The sequence below is a fragment of the Rhinolophus hipposideros genome, assembly GCF_964194185.1.
Source record: "Rhinolophus hipposideros genome assembly, chromosome: 6".
Lineage (NCBI taxonomy): Eukaryota > Metazoa > Chordata > Mammalia > Chiroptera > Rhinolophidae > Rhinolophus > Rhinolophus hipposideros.
The window spans coordinates 43,371,254-43,394,896 of NC_138052.1; the positions used below are offsets into that span (position 1 = coordinate 43,371,254).

Genomic DNA, 23,643 nt, shown 5'->3' on the forward strand with positions numbered 1-23,643 from the left:
TCTCTAGTGTTAGTATGTCATGCAAAAGACATGGATTAGTACAACAAGGCCATAGAACATGAGTTTGGGAGTGTTCTCAATTCAGTGGAGCCCAGTGTAGTAGATGTTTACTCCTTGAGGGCAGGTAACATGTTCTACTTCTTTTTGTAGCCCTTACTCCACTCTAGGAGTCAAGCATATCCGTACCAGTTACATGTGCTTAGATGAGTGGGGTAAATTGAAATTCATGATAATTACTTAGTGGCTTCTCATACTGTACTTAGTTTTTACTAGAAATCACACCAGGGATTGCCAAATAAGAGATTTTGACTAGGAATTGAGTGCTGGGTTATGTGACTCTAGGGCTGGTACATGAACATATCTAAGAACGGGAAAGTCCGGGGAGAAGCTGCTGGAGAACAGACTAGAAATTAGACAAGCGGTCCTCCGGTTTGAATGTGTATCCAGGTCACCTGGAGGACTTCATACAGCACAGGGTGCTAGGCCCTGTCCCCTGGGAGTTTCTGATTCAGGAGATCTGGAGTGTGGGGCCTGAGAATTTGCTTTTCTAACAATTTCCCTCCCACGTGATGCTGAGCCTGCTAATCCAAGTAGCCTACTTCGAAAACTACTGAATTAGACCTTGGAGAGCTGGGCAGGCTGCTTGCTCTGTGATCTGTGCAGAGAAGGGGTGATTTCAGAGATCTGTGAGGGCAGCAGTACCTAGATAATGTAACTAAGGAGGTGTCAGAATAGTTTTAAAGGTCTTGCTTGCTCCCTATCAACAGGACTGATGGCTATACTTTGGCAGGAAAAGGAGAGAATGGCTTTAAGAACTCAAATGAGAGTTCAAATGAGCTGACAAATGAGATGGAAGATAGAATGTATGGAATAGACTTAGTAATACTTTCAGCTAAGTTAACCTAATTTAGGAATGTAACACCATGTACTTATATCTAAGCTAATATATATATATATATCTATAGATATATATATATCTATATATATATCTATATATAGATATATATATAGATATATATATATCTATATATATATATATATATATATATATATATGTATGTATATTATTTCCCCCAAATAATCTTACACTGCAAGCAAAGTTTATGCTCTTTATTTGGGAGATTGTGCATAGTCATGAGGTAAATGGGGAAGGTGGAGAAAGCCGAAGGAGAAGGAGAAAGCCACTGATCCTAGAGAAAGGATTTAGGAGAAACTGTGCCCACTCTCCACCCCTCACCCTCCCCTTTCAGTCAGTGCTATCTTCCAGGTAAATAGCCTTAGGAAGTTTCTGAAACTAGCAACTGGCTTCAGCAACAAGGTATCATGGGGACAGATTTCACCTTATTGCAACACTGAAATGGAAACTACCTAAAATTTAGAAACTGATTTCATATGCTTCAACTGTGCTCAGCTAATTAGGTTTCTCGCAAGTTAAAACTTGAGTATGAAGTTTTTGCATACTTATCTGTGTTTCTTCCAGATGAATTTTATATAAAGCAGTAATCATTTAGGACTTTTAGTAATTAGTAATCATTTGGGGCCACTGGCATTTATTTTCATTACAGAATTTCATGGACTCAGGTGGATCTTTCTCAATTTACCAACAGAAAGGTATAGAGGTATTACATTAAAATGAACTATGTAAAAAAATAAATGGTACATTTCAGTAACCAAAAGTTCAAATGCTCATATTTAATTTAACTTAATCTTTGTTAATTTAATTTAATTTTATTTCTTTTACGAAAAACCTGCTTAGCGATCCTTTCAAGGAAAGCTCAGCTCATGTATAAAAAGCCACATAAAAATGACTCTGGAGACCTTGGCTACACATCCAGCGGTCAAATATTTCAATGCTTCATTGCTCCTGTTCTGGTTACAGGTACATGTGACAGCGCTGCAGCTATGAGTGGAATTTTAAAGAGGAAGTTTGAAGAAGTTGACGGCTCCTCGCCCTGCTCCTCTGTGCGGGAATCAGATGATGAAGTGTCCAGCAGTGAAAGTGCTGACAGCGGGGACAGTGTCAATCCGTCCACTTCTAATCATTTTCCCCGTGAGTACAGAAACCATACCTGAAACTGATTGTCTGTTCTACACTGAAAATAATTGCATCATCTTGGTCATTTTTTTAAGCCTTCATACACACACACACACACACACACACACACACACACAATTGATCTGAAAACCAATCATGATTAAGTAAAAATGAAATATGCTGGAGGCATCAGTGAATTTCTTTATTTAGATTGCTGTTCACCCGGGATTATTTGGTCATGTTAACCAACTGATACGATGGAAAAAGACATTTTACTATTATTACTTTTTGAAGAAAGTACCCCTCTCTGGGAGTAGATGGGAAAAGATAAGTCCAGGCACAAAGTATTTTATACTCCCATAGCTGAAACAATATTCTGGGAGGAAAAAAAAGGGCGGGATGTATTTGAGAATTGAACGTTTAGGTTAGGATGAGAAAAAGCTTAACCAGCCATGCATTAAGAGATTAAAAAAAGAAAAGAAAAGAAAAGCAGCAAAACTCTCCCGAGTGTGCAAGTGCATGTAGTTTATCCCTTTATTCTCTCAGCCCCAAGAATAATATTTAAAGCCCACAAAGATGAAGACATGGTTTCTCTGATTCCTTTTTCTGCCACACTACAATATCATCCCTTCCTATCGGGCAAGGTGTTGTGAGGTTTGAAAGAATGATGAGAAACATTCTTAAGGTAATACAACATACAAGCTAAAGGACACTCACTAGTACCAGCTTAATAATCTTCTTGAATTTATGTTTCCAACAAGAAGATTTTAATATACCATGATAGATAACTAGTTTTAGTTTCTTTTATTTGTCAGTTAAGTAGATGATTATATTAACATATGATTCTACAATAATCGAATTCTTTTGGAAATGTGATAACGCAGAAAACCAAAAGAATTAACCATGTTTTTAAGAGGTAATAGGGAACTCAATAAAACTGTTAACATGAAACAAATATATCCAAATCCATAGTGTTCCTTTAAGGAAGCAAAACAAATAGAAAATACAATGAAAGATCAATTACAACTATTATAGCATGAAAAAAAAATCGTAAAATATTTAGGGATAACGTTATTGTGTGATGTAGGTAATCTACAAATACATTTACATGTGTCATAATGATAAGAAATGACCTTATGTTTTTGATTTAAAAAAAGAAATATCTTTACCAATTTTATCTTTATATTGATAGTGATAATAATGGCATCATCATCAAATAGGGTTTTGTGAAGATCAACAGAGCTGGTGAGATAATACACATGAAAGAACTTTGTAGAATGTCAAATACTAAACACATGTTATTAAAAATTATGATCATAGCTAACATTTATTGGATACAGGTTATGCTCCAATAGCTTTATATACATTATCACTATTCTTTACAGCAATCCTGGTAGTACCACTCCCTTTAATTTACAGAGGAAATAACTGAGGCTCAGAGAGGCTAAGCATTTTGTCCACGATCAGGCAGGATTTGAACCTTGTCCCATTCCACAGTCTTCAGTTTTTCCATTATCTCCTTCTGCCCCTTAATTATAATATTGGACGTATCTTTAAAATATTATTTATTGTGAATTATAAAAGAATGCTGTAATTAGTGAAGAGACAGGTTATGTTTCTGGATATAACAATATAATAAAGCTAAATCTTTTCACATTAATTTATAAATATAAGAGTACAATCTTAAAATTCTCAACTGGATTTTCTTAGAAGGTGATAGACTGATAAAAATCCATTTTGAAAAATAAGCTAACGAGAATAAAGGGATTTTTTTTGGTACTTTGAAAAAAAATTTTTATTAGTTTCAAGTGTACAAAATAATATAATAGTTAGACATTTATCATTTATATCCCTCACAAAGTGACAACTCCCTCCCCCAATCTACTACCCCTTGGACATTGCATACAGCCTTTACATTTCTACTGTCTGTATTCCTAATGCTGTACTCCACTTCTTGTAACTATATATATATAAAACTATAGTTGGCATTCATTGTTGTTCCTCTTCAGCTTCAGGTGTACAGTGCAGTGATCAGGCATCTCCATCATCCCTGAGGTGGTCTCCCTAATATGACAAGTGTCCATCAGATACCCTACAAAATCTTTACAACATTATTGATTACATTCCCCAAATTGACTTTCGTAACCCCGTGGCCATCTTGTGGTTACCAATTGTTTTCTAATCTCCTCATCTTCCACCTTAGCCCCCCTCTACCCCCATCTAACAACTCTCAGTTTTTCCTCTATGTCTCTAAGACTGTTTCTGATTAGTTCGTTCATTTATTCTTTTCTTTAGATTCCACATATAAGTATATAAGTGAGATCATGTAGTATTTGTCTTTCTCTGTCTGACTTATTTCACTTAGCATAATGTTCTCTAGGTCCATCCATATTGTTGCAAATGGTAAGATTTCATTCTTCTTTATGGCTGCGTAATACTCCATTGTATAAATGTACCACAGTTTCTTAATCCAGTCGTCTGCCGATGGGCATTTCGGTTGTATCCGTGTCTTGGCTATTGTGTATAGTGCTGCAATAAACATAGGAGGGCATAAATTTTTTCGAATTGGAGTTTTGGATTTCTCCGGATAGATACCTAGGAGTGGAAGTGCTGGGTCACAAGGTAGTTCCATTTTCAATTTTTTGAGATACCTCCATACTGTTTTCCATAGTGGCTGTACTAATTTGCAATCCCACCAACAGTGTACAAGGGTTCCTGTTTCTCCACATCTTTGCCAGCACTTGTTGTTTGTTGATTTATTGATGATAGCCATTTTGACTGGGGTGAGGTGGTATCTCATTGTGGTTTTTATTTGCATTTCGCTAATGATTAGTGAGGTTTAGCATTTTTTCATATGTCTCTTTGCCATCTGTATATCCTCTTTAGAAAAATGTCTCTTCATGTCCTCTGCCCATTTTTTAATTGGGTTATTTGTTTTTCTGGAGTTGAGTGAGTTTTTTATAAATTTTGGATATTAACCCCTTATCGGATATATCACTGGCAAATGTCTTCTCCCATTCAGTAGGATCCTAAAGGGATATTTTTAAAGAAGGCATATGTGTTGAAAAGCCATTCCAGATAGCAAATCATAATAGAAAATGATATAATTTAACTTTTGTGGTACTGGCTAGATCTAAGAATACATAGAAAATCTCAATATGTTACATACAAGAACTTAATATATACAAGAATAGAACATTATAGACCAATGGGAAAGAGAAGGAATATTTAATAAATGGTTGTGGTATTAGTGTTAGCAAACAAAGTAATTTAGATATACATTTCACAACATAAACAAAAATACATTAGAGATGGATTGAATAGATATTTTTTAAAATCAAATCATGGGGGGAGTTGCATATTTGTCTGACATTTGGTAGGATCATTATATGAGCTTTGAAGTAACAAAAAGGTCACATTACAATATACTTAACATATTTAATAATGTAAAATTACTAAACTTATCTGCTGTTGCTGCAAAAAAAAAAAAAAAAAAAAAAACCCCTACACACAAAGCCCAAAGTATTATCAAACAACCTATATTGGAAAATAATGTTTGCGGTTATTGTGGTATATGGTTATTTTCTAGATAGAGTTTAAAAAAACACAATTTTTTAAAGGTAAATACTAAGACACATACCTCAAAGATAATCCACATAACAAAAAATATGATAAGCAAATATTTTAAAACATTTAACAACAGTGGTAAAACAATACTTGTGATATTTCCTTAGTATAAAATCATAGTATAAATTTTATCTCCATGAAGTTAGTGTTCTTCCCTCCAATAAAAAACACTGATATCTAAATCCTGGTGAAGGCCACAGTACAAATCACAGGTATAGACATTGCTATTCATGGTAGTGAAATTTAGAAAGCACTTTGGAAACTTGAGAACCATGATAATATTCACTCCTATAAAACTATACTTCAGATAATTTATCTGAAGGGGGAAAATCAAAAACAAGGGGGAAAATGCATAAATGAAAATGTTGGTGCTTGATGATAGTACATAACATGTTTAGGTGTGGTGAAATAATCCATGAATTTATGGTAACTTATAAATGAATTTTTCATGAAAATTCAACGTTTTTCATGAAAGTTATAAAGATTTTATGGCAATATGTAAAATACTTATGAGGTAATGTTAAAAAAAAGCAGAACACAAAATTTCACCTATAATTTTAGTGAAAGTCAGTGTATACGTAGGGCAAAGCATGGTAAGGTGCTCTAAAAAGTGAAAGCTATTTGATTTGTTCAGATATTACAATGATGGATGAATTTTTATATTTATTAATTTTTATTTCTGTTAATATTTTATGTATCCCACAACAAATAAGTTTTAAGATAAAGTAACTTGAGTTCAGATTGTATGTATGTATGCAAATAGCAGATTGAAATGGCTTGATTAGCTAAATTATGCAACACACCAGATAACTAGTAAAGACTTTTTTGAGTTACGTCCAACAGATATTTTTCCCACCAAATAGAATAGACATGTTTTATGATGTCCAAAAAGTTATTGAAACGTTTTACCTCATCAGTTATTATCAGTGGTACCATGTTTCTCTGAAAATAAGACCAAGCTGGACAATCAGCTCTAATGCATCTTTTGGAGCAAAAATTAATATAAGACCCAGTCTTATTTCACTATAAGACTGGGTATAATATAATATAATATAATTAATATAATAAAATTAATATAATGTAATTAATATAATATAATACTGGGTCTTATATTAATTTTTGCTCCTAAAGACGCATTAGAGCTGATTGTCTGGGTAGGTCTTATTTTCGGGGAAACAGGGTAATTGACAATAGTTAGTTTACTAAATTGCTGATTTAACTTTGTATTGAATGAAATCTGGCAGAGATTTCTCATGATTTTTAAAGATAATTAAATCATTAATTTAATTAAAATTGTTCTTTTCATTTAATAGTCTGCTTAGTTTACCAAATTCTCATTATGGAAAGGAAAGAAAAGTGGGAGAAAATGAAGAATCAGAAGATGAAAATTCTACCTATACTATTTAATGTATGAAAGATCTGAGCATGTTAACCAGTTTGAAAGGAGTAGTTAAAGGGTTTCTTGTTTCTAGTAATATATTTCATATTATTTGCTAGTCCAAAAATTGATGCACAGTTTTAAGAATATGTTTTATTTATTTTCTCATCTAGATTAAAATATGTACTTATCTGAAGTGGTCTTATTATCTGCATGTGAATATATGGACAAAGCCTTTTGGAAATGTTATTATTGATGAATTCTGTTTCTTTAATATATTTTTTCTACTTTCAAAAAGTAAAAATAAATACCTTAGAGTAGAGAAGGATTTTTGATGACTATCAAATTTGTGTAGCATTAGGAAACCAAATTTAATTTCATGTTGAGAATTTTAAAAATACGGGTTTTGAAATCTCATGGAGCTCATCTTTCAAATTTAAAATAGTTCATGTATATAGTGCTTTCTAAATACTAACATATTGTGTAACATAACATTTTGTTATCATTACAAATATTGGACTTGATAAGATTGAAACGTCAGCAGTTATGGTAATATAAAATTCCATGATATTCTAAGCTTTTTGTAAAGATATTCAATATGAAACACATCGCATTATGATAATAAAATAGTCAAAATAGAAATTAGTAAAGGCTTATGCCTTTTTCCTTGGACTTCTGAGTTTTGCTAGGCAACTAGCATACTTAGCAATGACCAATCAAGGTCATATCTTGTACTTCCCTTGAGATACAAGCAGCTGGATTCTGTATTGCCGTGGAACAGTTTGTTTCATCAAATCCCTGTGGCTTAATAGCCAATCAGCCTGTACTTGAGCACTGTCAAAAGGAGAGTTACAGAGAAGCTAGAGAGGACTGATTTTTTTCTGTCCTCTCAAGGTTTTTGTCACTTCACATGAATAAAGAGAAGCTGTGTGATGAAACATCTCTCCCAAAGGGAATACATTAATTTTCCTGCAACAGAGTGTTTCTACAAATAAATGTATAGTATTTAGGAAGTGAAAATATCAAGAGGTAAAAGGACAGCTATTCTAAACTGCAGATGAAAGCAGGTAGTGGATGTCCTACATAAGGATAAGAGTTTCTTTTTTCTTTTCTTTTTAAATTAAAGTTTATTAGAGTGACAATTGTTAGTAAAATTACATAGATTGCAGGTGTACAATTCTGCAATACATCATCTATATATGACATTGTGTGTTTACCACCCAGAGTCAGTTCTCTTTCCATCACATATATTGGATCCTCTTTACCCTCATCTACCACTCTCCCTTCCCCCAATTTACAAAACATTTCACATTCTTGAGTCCATTTGATATCCAAAAATTGTTGTGTATTAGAAGCCATTATTGTACCCATTTTATAAAAGTAGAAATTAACACTCAGCTGTGTTCATAATTTACCCAAGAGCTGAGATTATAATCTATGTTTTCCTTACTCCTTTATTACTTACCTCTCTTTACTCTCTGAATATGCAGGGCATAAACACACCACCATGTGCACCCAATTCAGAGTCTTCCACCAATGTTATTTCCTTCCCAATGACTACACATTTAATAATCGATTTGGGAATAAATAATCAATAGAAAACAGATTTGACATGAAACTTTACTATACTGGAAATATCACTGAAATATATCTCTTCTCTATAAAGCTGTTAAGATGCCTTGAAGATTTAGATTCAGTTTCAACAAATATAGTATATCTATGTTACAGGCTCAGTGCTAGGTGCTTTCAGAAAGGTCAAAATGATAGACTATACAAGTAGTAAATACAACTTGGAGATACAGTGACAGATCATGTCTACCCAGCATTGCCGTTTTAATTTGACAATTTACTACAGCAAGGACAAGTATAGGAATCTACCCCAGAATCAGTGATTCTTCAAACAATGGAAGTGTGTTCAGGGAGAAACTGAACAGTTTTTTAGGGGAAGTCTTCAATTGAGCAGGACGTAGGACCACATGACCTTCAAAAGCTCCTTCCTATTCTGTGATAATATAATTCTAAGAACAAGGATCCAAATAGCATCTTAAATTAGAGCAGAGTCCAAGTAGGAAAAAATAAGCAATGTCAAGACACCTCTGTAAATCTACTATTAAATTAAGAGATTCCCAGACTTTCTGCATCCCCTTACATTGGAAAACAACCAGTTAGCCAGGCCTTGTCAGATCAGCCCTGAAATTAGTTGTAGATCTACTGTACTAGGTCATGTATCTAAACACCAGATATAGACTAGTTGAATCATTAGGTGTTTAGTTTGTTTGAGATAAGGAAGTTAAGTAGCTGGGATAATTATGAGTGAAGGAAGATAGATATGACCTAGTGGTCTTTTCGGAAAATACTCACATGAATGTACTGTAAAGCCCATTGACTGATACAAAGGAATTGTTTCAGATCATTTCATCTGAGAGCTCCAGTAACGATACATCAGTAAGTTAACCACTGCTACTTCTTAGACCATCCTTCAGGCTGAAATGTGTTCTCTGCCTTTCAATCTCTGACTGTGAAGTTCTATACCTACTACAAGGTCCCTATCAATATTTCTTTCTCTATGAAAAATTTACCAAGTGTCTCCTACTCATCCTCTTTGCCATCTCCCCAGAACCTCTTGGTAGTTCACCAACATTCAAAATCTTCGGCAATGATTTGTTTTTAATATCCTTTCCATCCCTGCATTCCCCACTAAGTGATGATGTCAGCAGCCCTGTGATGAATGGCTCATGGAAGCACTAGTCTTATATTTCTTTGACCACCTCTATCTATTCCATTCGTGTCTTTTACCTCTACTTCACTTAGCAGCATGTCCACAGCCTCATCCAGAATATTTTCATAAACTAGAACTGCTTTACAAACCTCCAACATACCAAGTTTTAGTATTCCAAACTCAGACCACACCCCTTTCCCTTCCACTTCCTTTCTCCCTCTACCCACTTTTTTTCTTTACCTCATCCCCGTTTTCCCCAACATAGCACCCACCTCTTGTCTGTATACATTTTTTCACCCTTCATTTTCTCCATTATTTCAGTCTTTTTTTCTTGGGGGGGGGAGGTTAATTTGAAGGCCAGTACTCTTAACCATTTTTCTCCCAAATCCTTCATGTTCCCTTTTTATTCAAAGTACCTGAAAACTTTAAGAAGCTTTGGAGAAAAATGACAAAAATGTGTGTTTTCAAACTCAGCTACTCAGTATTGCCATAGAACCATCCTACCAGGTACCCACAGTCAATTTTTCTCTCCATTTCAAAGCACTGAGTGTTTACCAGCCTCCTCAAGTCACTCGACCTCTTTTTACCTCACACATCGCACATTTCCTTGCCTTCTCATCCTTCTGAAACATGCCTTAATATTTGTCCTTTTCTGCATACCCTTACCTTCTACCTTTAAGCAGGGCACTCAAAATGAGTTTTTAATGAATGAGGATAAGCTCATCAAAGCAGGATCTAGGTATTTGTATATGTAGCATCTAGTAAGCGCTTAAAAAATATTCGTATAAATGGATGAACGAATAGGCACTTATTATGCATTTACTATTTGCCTTTCACTGTACTAGTACGAGCAGCTGGAAATATAAAAGTAACTGAGACATAATCCAGTTTATTCAGAAGCTCACGAACTAACAGCACTTTAGCACTTTTCCAACACTTACCGTATTCTATTTTACATTGTCATTTGCACATACACCTTGTCTTGTTTAGAGATTTATAGAGCTTACGCATGTGTACTTCTCAGTACTTAGCCTGGTGCTGGTTCACTTACTGTTAAATACTTGATAAATAACACTTTGCTGTATAAAGAGTTGTCCTTTTTTTAGTACAACTAAACCATATAATTGAGGAAAAAAAGATGCGTTTATTGTAGGTCTTCATAATGGCATGAACATTCGTGGAAATAAATACCAACTTACAAACTAATTCTGTAATTTGTGATTGTGATATATCAAGATCCTGATTTATTGGTTATTAGATTTGAATACATGTAGAGGTAACTGTGTTTTAAGTAGGATCCCACTATGTATTCCTAACATGTACCTTTCACATTTCATTTGCTTATATATAGCTTTCCCAAGAAGAAACATCACTGTTTAATTGGATGCTGTGCAACTACTTAGGCAGTAGCCAGTAGCTGTATAACACACTTGAGGGAATCGAAGTTGCTCTCAACGCGTCATCCTTTGAATCAGCTAGGAAAAAAGGCATTACCACGTCAGATCACTAACATTATATAAGTACAGTTCATTTAGTTGTCATTTGGTTTGGTTTAAGTTCAGGATCAGGACTTTACATTTAACCTTAATGAATTGGAACTTACTAGATTTAGCTCTTTATTTCAGCCTGCTGAGATATTTTTTAAAATTATGTTTGTCTTCTTATTTATTTGCTTTTTCTTCCACAGTCATGTGTTATATAAATATGTATCAAGTCCGTCCACTTATCTTCATTTGTACTGTATCACTCAAGTACATTTAACTTTCATCTCTCTCTTGGACTGCCATGGGAGCTTTCCAGCTACTCTCTCTGCTTCCTCTCTCCAGAGCCTCAGCCTCTTCTCTATGCAGGATTATATTGTAGGACATCACTTTCCTATTTCAATTCTTAAGTTGCTTCTAATCGTGCTTATAAACATGGCCTCCAGAACACGGTAGCGCCTCATGTGAGTAAGCCTTTGCCCTCCATCTCCAAGCTGCAGTCACATTGATCTTACCTCAGTTCTTTGAACATAACAAACCTTTCTTGCCCTAAGATCCTGCCTGAAACAATCCTCCCATGACTGACTCTGTATTTCAGGTTTCAGTGATTGTAGCCTGATCACTTTGTCCACAGTATGCAGGTCCAAAGTCCTCATCTCTTAAAGATATGTGTGAAAGTTTTTACAGGAAAATAGAGATATCTTGGACTTGCTCCCAAATAGCCCAGCAAAAAAGAGAAATAGATTAAATGAGACTAAAAAATACTGAAGCTGGAGGTTTACTATGCTATCCTCTACATTTTTGTGTAATTAAATTTTTCCTTTATGCATTAAAAATAATATACATAGGTCCAACTTATTCTAAAATTTCTGTGAAAGGGTCAAGGCCTGAAAAAATGACCAAGTACAATTTCGAAAATGAATGAAGAAAGGGAAGTGTGTGCTTTCCCTAACAGACCTAGACCCATAAAATGTAATAGTTAAAATGCATCAGATTAGCTCAAGATAGACTGCAGACGGAACAGAGAGCTTAGAAACAGACCCTCTTTAAATGACAACTTGGAATGTGACAGAGGAGGCATTGCAAATGAGTTGGGAAGGAAGGAACTGTTCCAATAAATGTCGTTTTGACAACTGGCCAGTCACCTTGAAAAAAATGAAATTAAATTCCTGCCTCATACCACAAATAAAAACAAATTCACAATGAACTAAATACCTAAATGTTAAAGAAATTAAAACTGTAAAACTTATAGAAAAAAATATAGGAGAGTATCTTTATATTAAGTATGATGCAAAAATCACAAAGCCTAAAAAATAGCATTAAGGTAAACTTGCTTATGTGATCAAATATGCCATCAAGAGAGTAAAAAGATGGGCTACAGACCGGAAGAAGATATTTGTAATTCATTAACTGACAAAGAATTAGTATTTAAATATAAAAGGAACTCTTACAAAAATAAGGAAGAACTAATACAATAAAAAGTAGCCATAGAATATGAATAGATAATATACAGAAAAAAAGCAAATACGATTATGAACAGATGCACAACTCCATTAGGAATTCGGGAAATTAAAACTGAAAGAAACCCTGTTTCACACATATCATACATATCATTAGATTGGCACATTTGTAAAGTGTGACGATATCATGTGTTGACAAGCATGTGCTGAAGTAGGAACTCTCATAATGAGAGTCACGAGTGTCAGATGTTTCAATCACCTAGGAAACCTACTAGTGGAAAGTTAAAAGAAAAATTTATTGTACATAGGTATAAGATTGGGTAAACTGGTTTGTTCACATAATGATAAATTGGATAAAACGTTAAACTGCATAGTCAGGTTTACATATATATATACTGTTGAGTGAAATATGCAAGTTACAGCGTTCCGTGATATGATAGCACTTACAGAATTAAATCACACAGAACACTATATTTCATGGAAGTAAAAATACACACAGGAAGAGATGATACACAGCAATGTGAAGATTGGTTCCTTTGGAAATGAAGGGTGGTGGGTACGTTAGCTGTACTTTCTCACTTTTACTTAGGTTTCAAAAGGAGCAATCTGAAGTGACTATGGGAAAATGTTAATATCCATTAAATATGAGTAGTAAGTGCATGTTATTTCTGAAGGTTTGAAATATTTTATAATATTTTGAAGTATTTTATAATTTTTAACAAGTTTTACATAACTTTCACTTGGGATAGAAGTCTATGTGTCGCCACACCATCCCCGTTTCATTATTTTCTTCCCCTTCATAATACCTACCACGATTTGCAACTATTTTATAGTATATCTATTCACTTTTTTGTATCTGTTTTATTTACCACTCTATTACTAATAAGGAAAGGTGAAAGAGACCTGTATGTAGCACTTTAGAAAGTTCCAGGCCAAATATGGTCATTAAATAGAACTAAATATATTCATTCAAAGACTTCATCTTGTCCACAATGATAGTTAAGTGACATTGTCAGATGCTTTCCTTAAATCCTTTCACGCAAATTCATTTCTTAAGTCCTAAAATGTAGGGAACCGTATCTTCCCCAGTACTAGGCTCTAAGCTGCATGGTGACATTTAGAAAAATCACCATTGAGAAGTGCTTCTTGTGCTTATAAAATACAATAGACAGTAAGTCCGATGTAACCTTTTTTTTTTTTTTTTTTTCCCCTCTTATGGTGTTAGTATATTGTTTCTTTAGTAAGAAATGGTTGCCTGTGTTTGGAAGCCATTGTGAAAGAAAAATATTTAAGTTTGCTGTGATTTTTCTTTCCCTTGTGCATTAACTGAATTTGTGAGAATGGGACTCTACTGCAAATTCCTTCGGTTTATTATAATTGAAAATGCCACAATCAAGGAGCCAGAAGATCTTCAATCTAGTTTTAGTTGTTTACAAGTAGCTCTGACCGTAGTTAAATATTTAACCTGTTTCTTCATTTGGAAAATGTGAGGATGGATTAATTTCCAAGGTATTATAATTTGTATAAGATTCAGGTAATCCTTTTTTCCTCCAAATATGCTCATGATAAACTTCTGATAGTCCTTTTGAACGTGAGTTATTTATAGTATTATATTTGAGGACATCTCTGTTTTCAGTGTTTATGCTTGTGTACCATTAGTGTACCTATATATAAAGTCCAATAGAATATTCCATTTGGTGCTTTTAGCTTGTAGATTCAACAACAACAACAACAAAATAAAATTATGTGAATTATTTTAGTTAATTTTGTTTCACAATGTTTTGATTAAACAGATAATGCACTCAAAGTATAGTACTTTAGAACGTTAAAAATTACAATTTAATAATGTAGCACTGAGTAAAAATAAGTCATGATGGTTGGATAAGGAGTTGTGTATGTTGGTCCGTTGACAGTGAAATACTACAGAAATAAATAGAATATTTATTTGCATAATGAATTTTAAAAATTCTCTCAAAGCTGTCTTTAGGTGAAATGTATAAGTGAGCACTCTAGAGCATCTCATTGCCACAAAGGAATATTCTAACTGAAAATTTCTAAGACAAATCACAAAATAATGAATTAGAAGGAATGATATATCTGGAACAGTTTTCAAATGCATAAGTCATTTGATACTGTGAAATGTTATTTTAAAACTAAATGTCTACATTTGTCTCATTTCTGGGCTAATTGTATTTTAATATTGGTGAGGTCAACCCTACTTGTCAACATGATCTCAGACATTTAGGCAGTATATTTTAAGAGAAGCTTTTCTGCCTTAAAATGTCTTCTACCACATTACTGAAATTCCCACCATTAATATAATCCCTTTCGTGTGATTCCTTGGTGGTGACTATTAAAATCCACATATTGTTGGCCTATTTCTCTCTAGTAGTTAAACATGTAATGTCTGGATTCAAATTGCCTAATTTCTCAAATTCTCATCAAAGATTGTCAACTCAGAGGCAAGTAATGTAATATCTCTGGGGGACGTTTGGCTTCCTCATCTATAAATCCTGATCAAAAATAGTTACCTACGTACATTATAAATTTGACGGTGGCTTAAAAGAACAAATACAGGCAAAATGCCGTACATTGTGCTTAATATTTAGTAAATGTTCCATAAGTGTTTGCTATGGTGATGATGATGGTGATGATGATGATGACGATGATGGTGTTTCCAATGAGGAATAACACAAATTTTATTAATAGTTACTCTGGAAAACTACTTATACAGAGAGTAGTTCTGTTTTGGGTAAAGTGGGAGAGAAGTATGGAAAATATCTAGATTAAGGATACAAACCCAAATGTCTTCAGATCCAGGCAAGTCATAACTATGAAAAAACTGCCAGGTGTATGACAAGAAGGCATTATGGATCTATTATAGAATATACCTTTCTAAAGGGTTTTATATTTAATAACAGTAGTTTTATATATAGAGGAGTAGTAGTAGTAGTAGTAGTAGTAGTAGTAGTAGTAGTAGTGGTAGTAGTAGTGGTGGTAGTAGTAGTAGTAGTAGTGGTAGTAGTAGTAAGAAACCTATCTAATCTATGAAGTTCTCCTTGAGTCTATAGTCAGTTTACCGAATACCTGTTTGTTGTTCCTGATCTAGGTAGAGGAACATTATCCAGGGGACATTATGAGATTCCATCACAATTACTATGGAAGTAAAAATTTCCAGAGTATACTCTCCATTCTTGCTGGAATTAATCCTAAATAATAGTAAGAGTTCAGAATAATAATTATAACAGTAATAACCGTTATGATTAATAACTTTGATTAAACATTCAATGCTGGGGACTGCACTCAACATTTTACGTGCATTATCTTATCATAACCTATGAAGCTTCTAATGGTGATTTTAAGTAGCTGCTCAGAATCACGAAGCTCATAGTTACAGCTTTTGATCTTTATGTCAGTCTGACTCTGGATTCTGTATTTTTATACTATTATGTTGTTTCCCATCATTATTGTTGAAAACAATGTTATGAATCTTTTTCATTCTAACATTGCTTTTCAGACTTTGAAAACATCTAACAATTTGTGTCCAATTCAGAAAATACAGCAAAGTCTATTCCTAATTAATAAAATAGCACATAGATTCCATTTTACATAAGAGAAGCTCAATAAATATTAAATGGGTTGGGTTCAAAATGAGTAAGTTTATTTGCTTACTAATTCTTTCATGCGTACAGCTTTTTGTATTGGTATCAAACCTTTGTAATCAAATGATATGGCTGATAGAACTTTGTCCTCTTAGATTTTCTGAAGCTGAACCACTTAGTCTTTTTCTGAGTGCTATTTTCTTTTCAGAGTAAAAGGAGCAGGGAAGAAGAGCTGCTGACATTGTTGTAACTGAGGAGCTAAGACTGGGCTCTCTTATCCAGGCCCACTTCCCTACAGGAAGTGCTTCAGAGCTATAGAGAAGGGGGCTTCTTGGCAGCTGCCTCCCCTCTGATTGACCACATCAGGTTTTAAAAATATCTCTGGGCTCCTTAGCATGAGCCATTTGCAGAACTCTCTTGTAGACCATCCTAATGGAAACATGTGAGAGCTTTTATGAGTGCACTCCAAGATGAGATTTATGGGAAGTAGTCACAGCAAATGTTTGATGTCTTTAGGACTTATTCTGGACTCTAAATACCATCAGAACATTGATAAAGCGTGACTTTTATGTAAATACCAGAAGAGAAATAAATGTTGGCACAGGTATTTCTGGAAATTTTCCTGTAACATTTATCAAGGACAATTTACTAGAAGAAATGGATAGTAATTTGAAGCTTAAAAGTCGAAGAGAGTGAGGGAGGGAAGGAGAGAGGAAGAGAGAGGATAATGCAGTCGATTGGACTGAAATTGGATACTTATGCACTGAGAATATGGGATTAGGAAAGGAGAAAGGGTAGCCAGCAGGAAAAGCATTGCAGGGTGGAGGCCTGTGCTTGGCTCAGGCACACAGCAGACAGCCAGTGAGTGATAAATAAGAATATGCACTATAAAACCAATTGTTACTGTTCCAGTTAGCATCTCTTCAAAAGTTTCCAGTCAAGAGGTAGTATCTATCGCAACCTCCTAAGAAGGGTAGGTTTCTTTGCGAATGGTAAAAGAAATGTGAGATTTTTAAAAAATGGTGTTTACTACTACACTTTACATTCATTAACACATTTAATTCTCACAGCAATCTTAGGAAATTGGTATTACTGTGAATCCTAATTTTACAGATGATGAAACTGGATTTCGGAGACTAGTGACTTTTTCAGAGTACTGGAGGTGGCAGAACCAGGTTCAATCCTGGGTCAGCCTCACGCCAGTGTTTGAACCATACACCTTTCTGTAGAAGCCTCAAAGGACCCGATCAATGAAACCTTCTTTTTCTTCTCTGAAATGCAGTTCTTAATCTAGGCTTGGTTTTAATACTTGCAGGAATCTATGTGGGTATGTTTTAATCTTATAAGGATAAAATAAAACCATTGTCAAATGCTTTAATTAAAGGTCTTCATTGAACAGCTTTTATTTGTATTGCCTAAAAAGTAAAAACATTTATAGTTTTATATATTTGCTCTTTAACTTTTTTTTAGAAAATAAAGATTGACTTTATATTGTCTAGGTGATATTCACAAAACCACAAAATGCTTGTCACAGTATTAAATGCTGCTTGTCCAATGCAGAGTTTTTTTAAGAAACATTTTTGTGATTATTCTTGGTAATCAATTAGTTCTCCAATTTTCAAAATGGTGTTCTGTGTAGAATAGCAAGACTTTAGAATTCCTGAATAATAAAATTATGCATGTGTAAAGGAGTATGTGAGAGAGTATTATATGACCTACATTCATTTTTCCAAACATTTAAGAACATGTGGGTGAAAATACCAGTTATAACCATAAAAACAGTGAAATTCTAGAAGGAATATTGTTTTACAAATATTAAATAAAGCTCTTTTGCTTTTGCCTGTATGCTTATAGTGTGTAGACTTAAGAAAGCAGTGGAAAAGATGTGAATAATGCAAATTAAACTTAAAATTTGATCTTTTCTGTAGCTTTTACATTATGCATTGCACAAAAAGCTGAATAATAATTCTTGAAGTCAAAAATCATTATCCTACTTAGCAAAGAAGTCATTGAAGTCATTGATGAGTAAGTTAAGTTTCAGTATGTTTTTGTTGTCTCATTTCCCTTTTACTCATTTGCTTAAGTGAAAATGTCAACCAATATTTATATCCAAACTACACTCATCTGTCAGTTGCAAGCAGAAGTTGGCAATGGATACAAAAATTAGGCAAAAATCAACTAACAATTGATTCTGCGAGAATTAATTGATTAAATAGAATTGCAATAAAACATATTTTATTATTTGTAAATTGTGAGCTACACATTCTTTATATAAATAAAATATATAAATGCATTCATTTTTGTGGGGAACCAGTTGTTAAACATTTACCAGAATACTTTTGGGTTAACTGTATGATTATTTTTAAAGTCACCATGTTTTTTTTGTTTTGTTTTGTTTTTTTTTCAATTTTCTTTTTATTCTTTTAAATACCCTGGGTATAAAATGTTGGTGTTAACTGATAAAATTATATTTTGTGAATTTTCATAAAGATTAACTTATTACAAATTATGAAAACTGGAAGAATTTGGGAAAAAGGAATTACATGCCATTCATTATAATGAAATAAAAAAGAAATTAGAAAAACATCTAATTTGTAGATGTTTTTCGTTTAAGTATGTTTTTTACAATCCGGCTCTTTTCCTATGTTTCTGAACTATTTCCAGTCTTTTGCTGTAAGCTTTTGTCTGATTTGCGGTCAGTTAGCTCAGTTAGTTAGAATTTGAGTTTGCGTATTAGACTCAATCCCAGATTGACCACTGGATCAGTTTCATTCTCTTCCATTGACAAAGGCTAGCCCTAATTATGAACAGGTAGCTATAATGTCAGTTCTTCCATACTACAGAAACTGGCTAGAGGATAAAAAAGTAAATGAAAACATATGACAATAACAGAAAAACAGTTCAAAGTGTGTGGTGCTTGATGGTCTTTGTACACAGACCATACTCACATATGACATATCAACAAAAATATATTCCATCTGTGACTTTTCAACACAATGGTGACAGGTCTTTTTGCTATGTTGTCTTCTAGCAGTTGCTTGAAAAACTATGAGCATCATTTTCCCCTATTGGAAATTGAGGTGTATTATCTTATTAATGTAGCTGTCACTGTCATCAACATTAGCTAATATTTAACACCCAAACAGGACTGTCATTTATTTGGACTCTATGAAATTCATAAAGTTAGGCACCTTTGCTATTGAGGAGCAATAACAACAGGAAGATAATATGAATCATGAGCCAAACAAACTGATGTTTACACAGAGTACATCGTTTTATATAATTGTGTGGCCAGCATTAGGAAATCTTTGCTATCAATTCACATCTTCCTCCTGTCCATAGCCCACACAGAGCAAATTATATACGTGCAAGGATTATGGGATGCTAGAAATAATAGCCTTCACAGAGATGGGAAATACTCTGAAGTTAATTATAAAGGATTTATTAGGATAAACAAATTTTGATATGGGCCTAAAGAATGATTTGGTAATGCATTAGAGGTTGGAGAAAAGTATATAGCAGGATTATTGCTAGATTATCTTTTTGAATGTTGTTGTTTATGTGGTGTGAGTTTGGGAAGCTGTTCAAAAATTCTGTAACATGTTAGGAACACATTTCTTTTCATTTAGACCCATCATTCCCATTCCTTCTTTTGTGATGGTTAATATCAGGGCTTTAAAGTTATAAAAATATCAGTCATACATAAGGTAGGAAGAGTGACTTTGTTTCTAACAGAATGTGCATGGGGCCCCAGTAATGTTTTGCATATTTAAATTATAGAAGAACTATAATAAAATCAAGAAAAAGAATAACACAAAAGAGAATTCAAGCCAAGTTTTTTTTTTTTTAATTTATAATTTTACCTAAAATTGTTGCTAGAAAGATTCAGAGTAGATGAGAGATTTATTATAGGAAAATCCCCTTCTTTGTCCTAAATTTCCATTTATTGAGCTGTTGAATTAAAAATCACAAAGTATTTTTATTTCTTACCTGAACTTTTGAGTTGAATTCAGCAGTCTTAAGATCCCAACTATGGAAATTACATTGAACCACAAAACATTTCATTACATTAGCCATGAGCCTTGGGAGCAAATGGTGCTTCTTGGCGAGGAAGGTAGATGGGGGCCAGATGTGGTCACCCCCTCCCGATATTGTACCTCATACCTATTGGCAAAATCAAGAAAATGGCAGAAATATCAAGAGAGAATCATTCTGAATCATTTAGAAGGTTCTACACACACAATGTAAAGCCTTATCAAAAAGAGAAGAATTGGAGACTCAGAAAATCTTGTTTTATGTCCTAGAATGTATTCACTGGCAAATAACATAGTATAGGTCATTTTGACCTGGGTTATTTCTCTGCTAGCTCAATCTGAGAAAGATACTGAATTGTGTATATAATTACCTAAGTCAGAAGGACTTAGATATTTCCAAGGATAAAAGAGTTTGAAAGGTTCTTTCAAACTTACTAGTGAAGTCAGTCAGTCATTTATTTAACTATGAATTAGGCTAAGATTGTTATTCTAGTTGGAGGAATAGACTCTTAATAAGAATAAGGCTTGGAAATCAAAGAAAAATTCTCAGATGAAGGGTATATATATGAAGTGGGCACCCAAAGGAAATGCAATCATTTTTCCTTAATTTTTTGGAATTTTATATATCACATATGCAAAAATAATTTAATTAAAAATTTTTAAAGTGAAATTAAAGGCAGTTTTGTAGTTAGTAATTACTTGTTACGTGATTTTCTATGTTACAAGATAAAGCATATAAGCACTTTGAAATTGTATTGTTTTTCATTTTGATCAATTTGAGCCAGCCAGAGCTTATGCCTATATAAACCTTCCAAAAACTAAAGTATCTGATCATCTACTGTTCAAAGTTAGAAAAAAAAGAAACATTGCTTGTAGAGTGAATATTTTTAATTTTCTATTTTTTTAAATCAATGCAGATTCTATTATAGTTAAATAAAATATATTCACTTAAAATAATTACTAGTCCAAAGTGGCTTTTTTGTCATGTATTTCCCAATTAAAAGATCATGCAGGGGATGATAGTTTTGATATTAAAAGGGAACCTCAGTCTTAACATTGAAAAACCATTGCTCTAGATACTAAAATATGGTTTATTCAGAAATAAGGATATATCCAACGGGGTTGATACGATAAAACATTCAGCACTTACTAGTATCACATAGATGTCTCTGTCAATTTCAAATTGATTACTTCGTTCAAATCAAAACCTGTAAATGTTTATTTTATTACAGCATTGTTTAGCAAATTAATAAAGCAGAAAAGATTTATTTAAATACTACCAGATAATTCATGAACTATTGCAAACCCTTGATAAATTGTGACTAATTATTCATTATATTCTGTAATGTAAACCCATAGTGAGTAATATAGCATTGGTATCCCATAAATGCAGTGTCTGATATCTTACATTTGATATTTGTAAGGTGCCTCCTCATTCAAAGGATGCTCACATATTTTCATAGAAGGACTTTTATCTAAAGGATATTGCATTATAATTCCTTTTCTATAAGCAAAATGTCAAGGTTGCCTCTGGATCACATGGCCTCAAGTTTTGTTTTACCATCTCGCATTTTTATCCTCTTTCATGTGTGTATGAGAGAGATGCATAATTAAATAATCTTTTATCTGATATGTTTCTAGTTTGTTCTTCTTCAAATTTACACTTTAGGAGGGAAATCACTATATAGTAACCTCACTTCTCCTACCTCATTTTAATTTCTTTATCCATTGTGAAAAAACATAGGAGTGTGCTCACATTATGATATATCTTAAGCTGGAAATCAGAAGACAAACTAAACAAACACCAGTTCTTCGTAAGCAGTTGGATCAATGTACAATTGTAGTCCTGGGTGTTATGCTGAGTCTTCACAGACCACAACTGTTCTTGGCAGCTTTTATTGCAGGCGTCCTACCAAATATTATTATTTGTGTTCTGCTCGCCTCCTTCAATTTTTTTATTGAAATATCATTGATGCCAACCCCAGCTTTCTTTTTTGGCTTCTCATTTCACTTTCTTCCCAGGAGGCACAATTTCCTCAAGTTGTCTTCAATTTGATATGCTAAGGATGGAAGACACAAAGACATAAAATATGGCGTGGCCCTCAGGGAACTCCTGGTTTCACTGATGGGAAAAGAAAATGCAAACAATTTTTAGTAGAGCATAAAATTAGTAGAAATAAGGAAAAATGTGTGAAGCAGCACAGAGGAAGAATATTGCTATTTAAAAAAAGTTTTGACCAAGAAGTGCTTACGGATGAAAGAATGTTTGAACTATTTTGTTTTTATTTACTTGCAAATAAATATTAAAGAGAATTTAATATTTGTTTATTAAAGAGAATTTAGAATAAGTCCTGATAATATTATCTATCTTTTCTTGCTCTGGATATAGTTTGTACCATGGAAAAATATCTCTTCAACAGTCTCACCACATTTTAGTCTTCATACCTGTGTGCACGTAGGCACGTACAGTACTTTATCTTGCTTCCCCTATTGCCTTGACCTCATATATTCCTTGCTCTTGTTCTTGTGACTTCACACTTGATATTTCTGTGTGCGATTAAATGTTTGTACAGAGGAGAATGTTTATTTTGCTCTTTGGAGCCGTCAGCTTTACCACTTACACATTTGTTTTTTTTCAGATCATTTAACACATTCCCCTACTCTTACAAATCTTGAAAGGCAGGCAGAACTACCCTATTTACACTGGTTATTCTATTCTATTTTGAAATGTCTCCTTTCTAATAGGCATCTTACTATATTTCTACCATATTTTCTACATTAAAAGTAATTTCTGAAATTACTGTGATAGAAAAGAGAGTATATCAAATTGAATGCAAAAAATTCATTTTTCTTTATATATGTGTATATATTTATACATATTATATATAATTATATATATTATGTTATTACATATTATATATTATATTATATACAATTATATATATCATATTACATTATATTACATATAGTATATACAGTATATATATACACATATATATAGAACATATATATTTGATTCTGCAGTCCATTTCCCTTTTGTCATACATATATTTTCCACCATGTTATTACCCATCTAAGCCTCCCTAATTCTCACTTGGCTTATAGATCTCTTCATGGGTTAGTTCTAGGTCTCTATATTTTTGTAAGAATCAAAATATGTACTTAAAAAATAATATATTAAAGAAAAGCATATATTTGAATAGCTTTTTCTTTGGTATCTATGTATTGGTTTGGATGCTATAACAAAATAATAGTAGCTTTAGCTACATTATAGAATAGAGCTTATACTTAAGCTTTTATTATGTAG

The 23,643-nt window shown here is 33.3% G+C and overlaps 1 protein-coding gene across 3 annotated transcripts in view; it reads left to right on the forward strand.

Moving 5' to 3' along the window:
- CSRNP3 (cysteine and serine rich nuclear protein 3) overlaps nt 1–23,643 on the forward strand; it is a 204,860-nt gene that overhangs the window by 112,776 nt on the left and 68,441 nt on the right. For all 3 annotated transcript variants that reach the window (XM_081051135.1, XM_081051136.1, XM_081051137.1), the window contains one exon: nt 1,880–2,050. In XM_081051135.1, the coding sequence (XP_080907261.1) occupies nt 1,880–2,050 (171 nt within the window). The remainder of the gene's footprint in view (nt 1–1,879; nt 2,051–23,643) is intronic.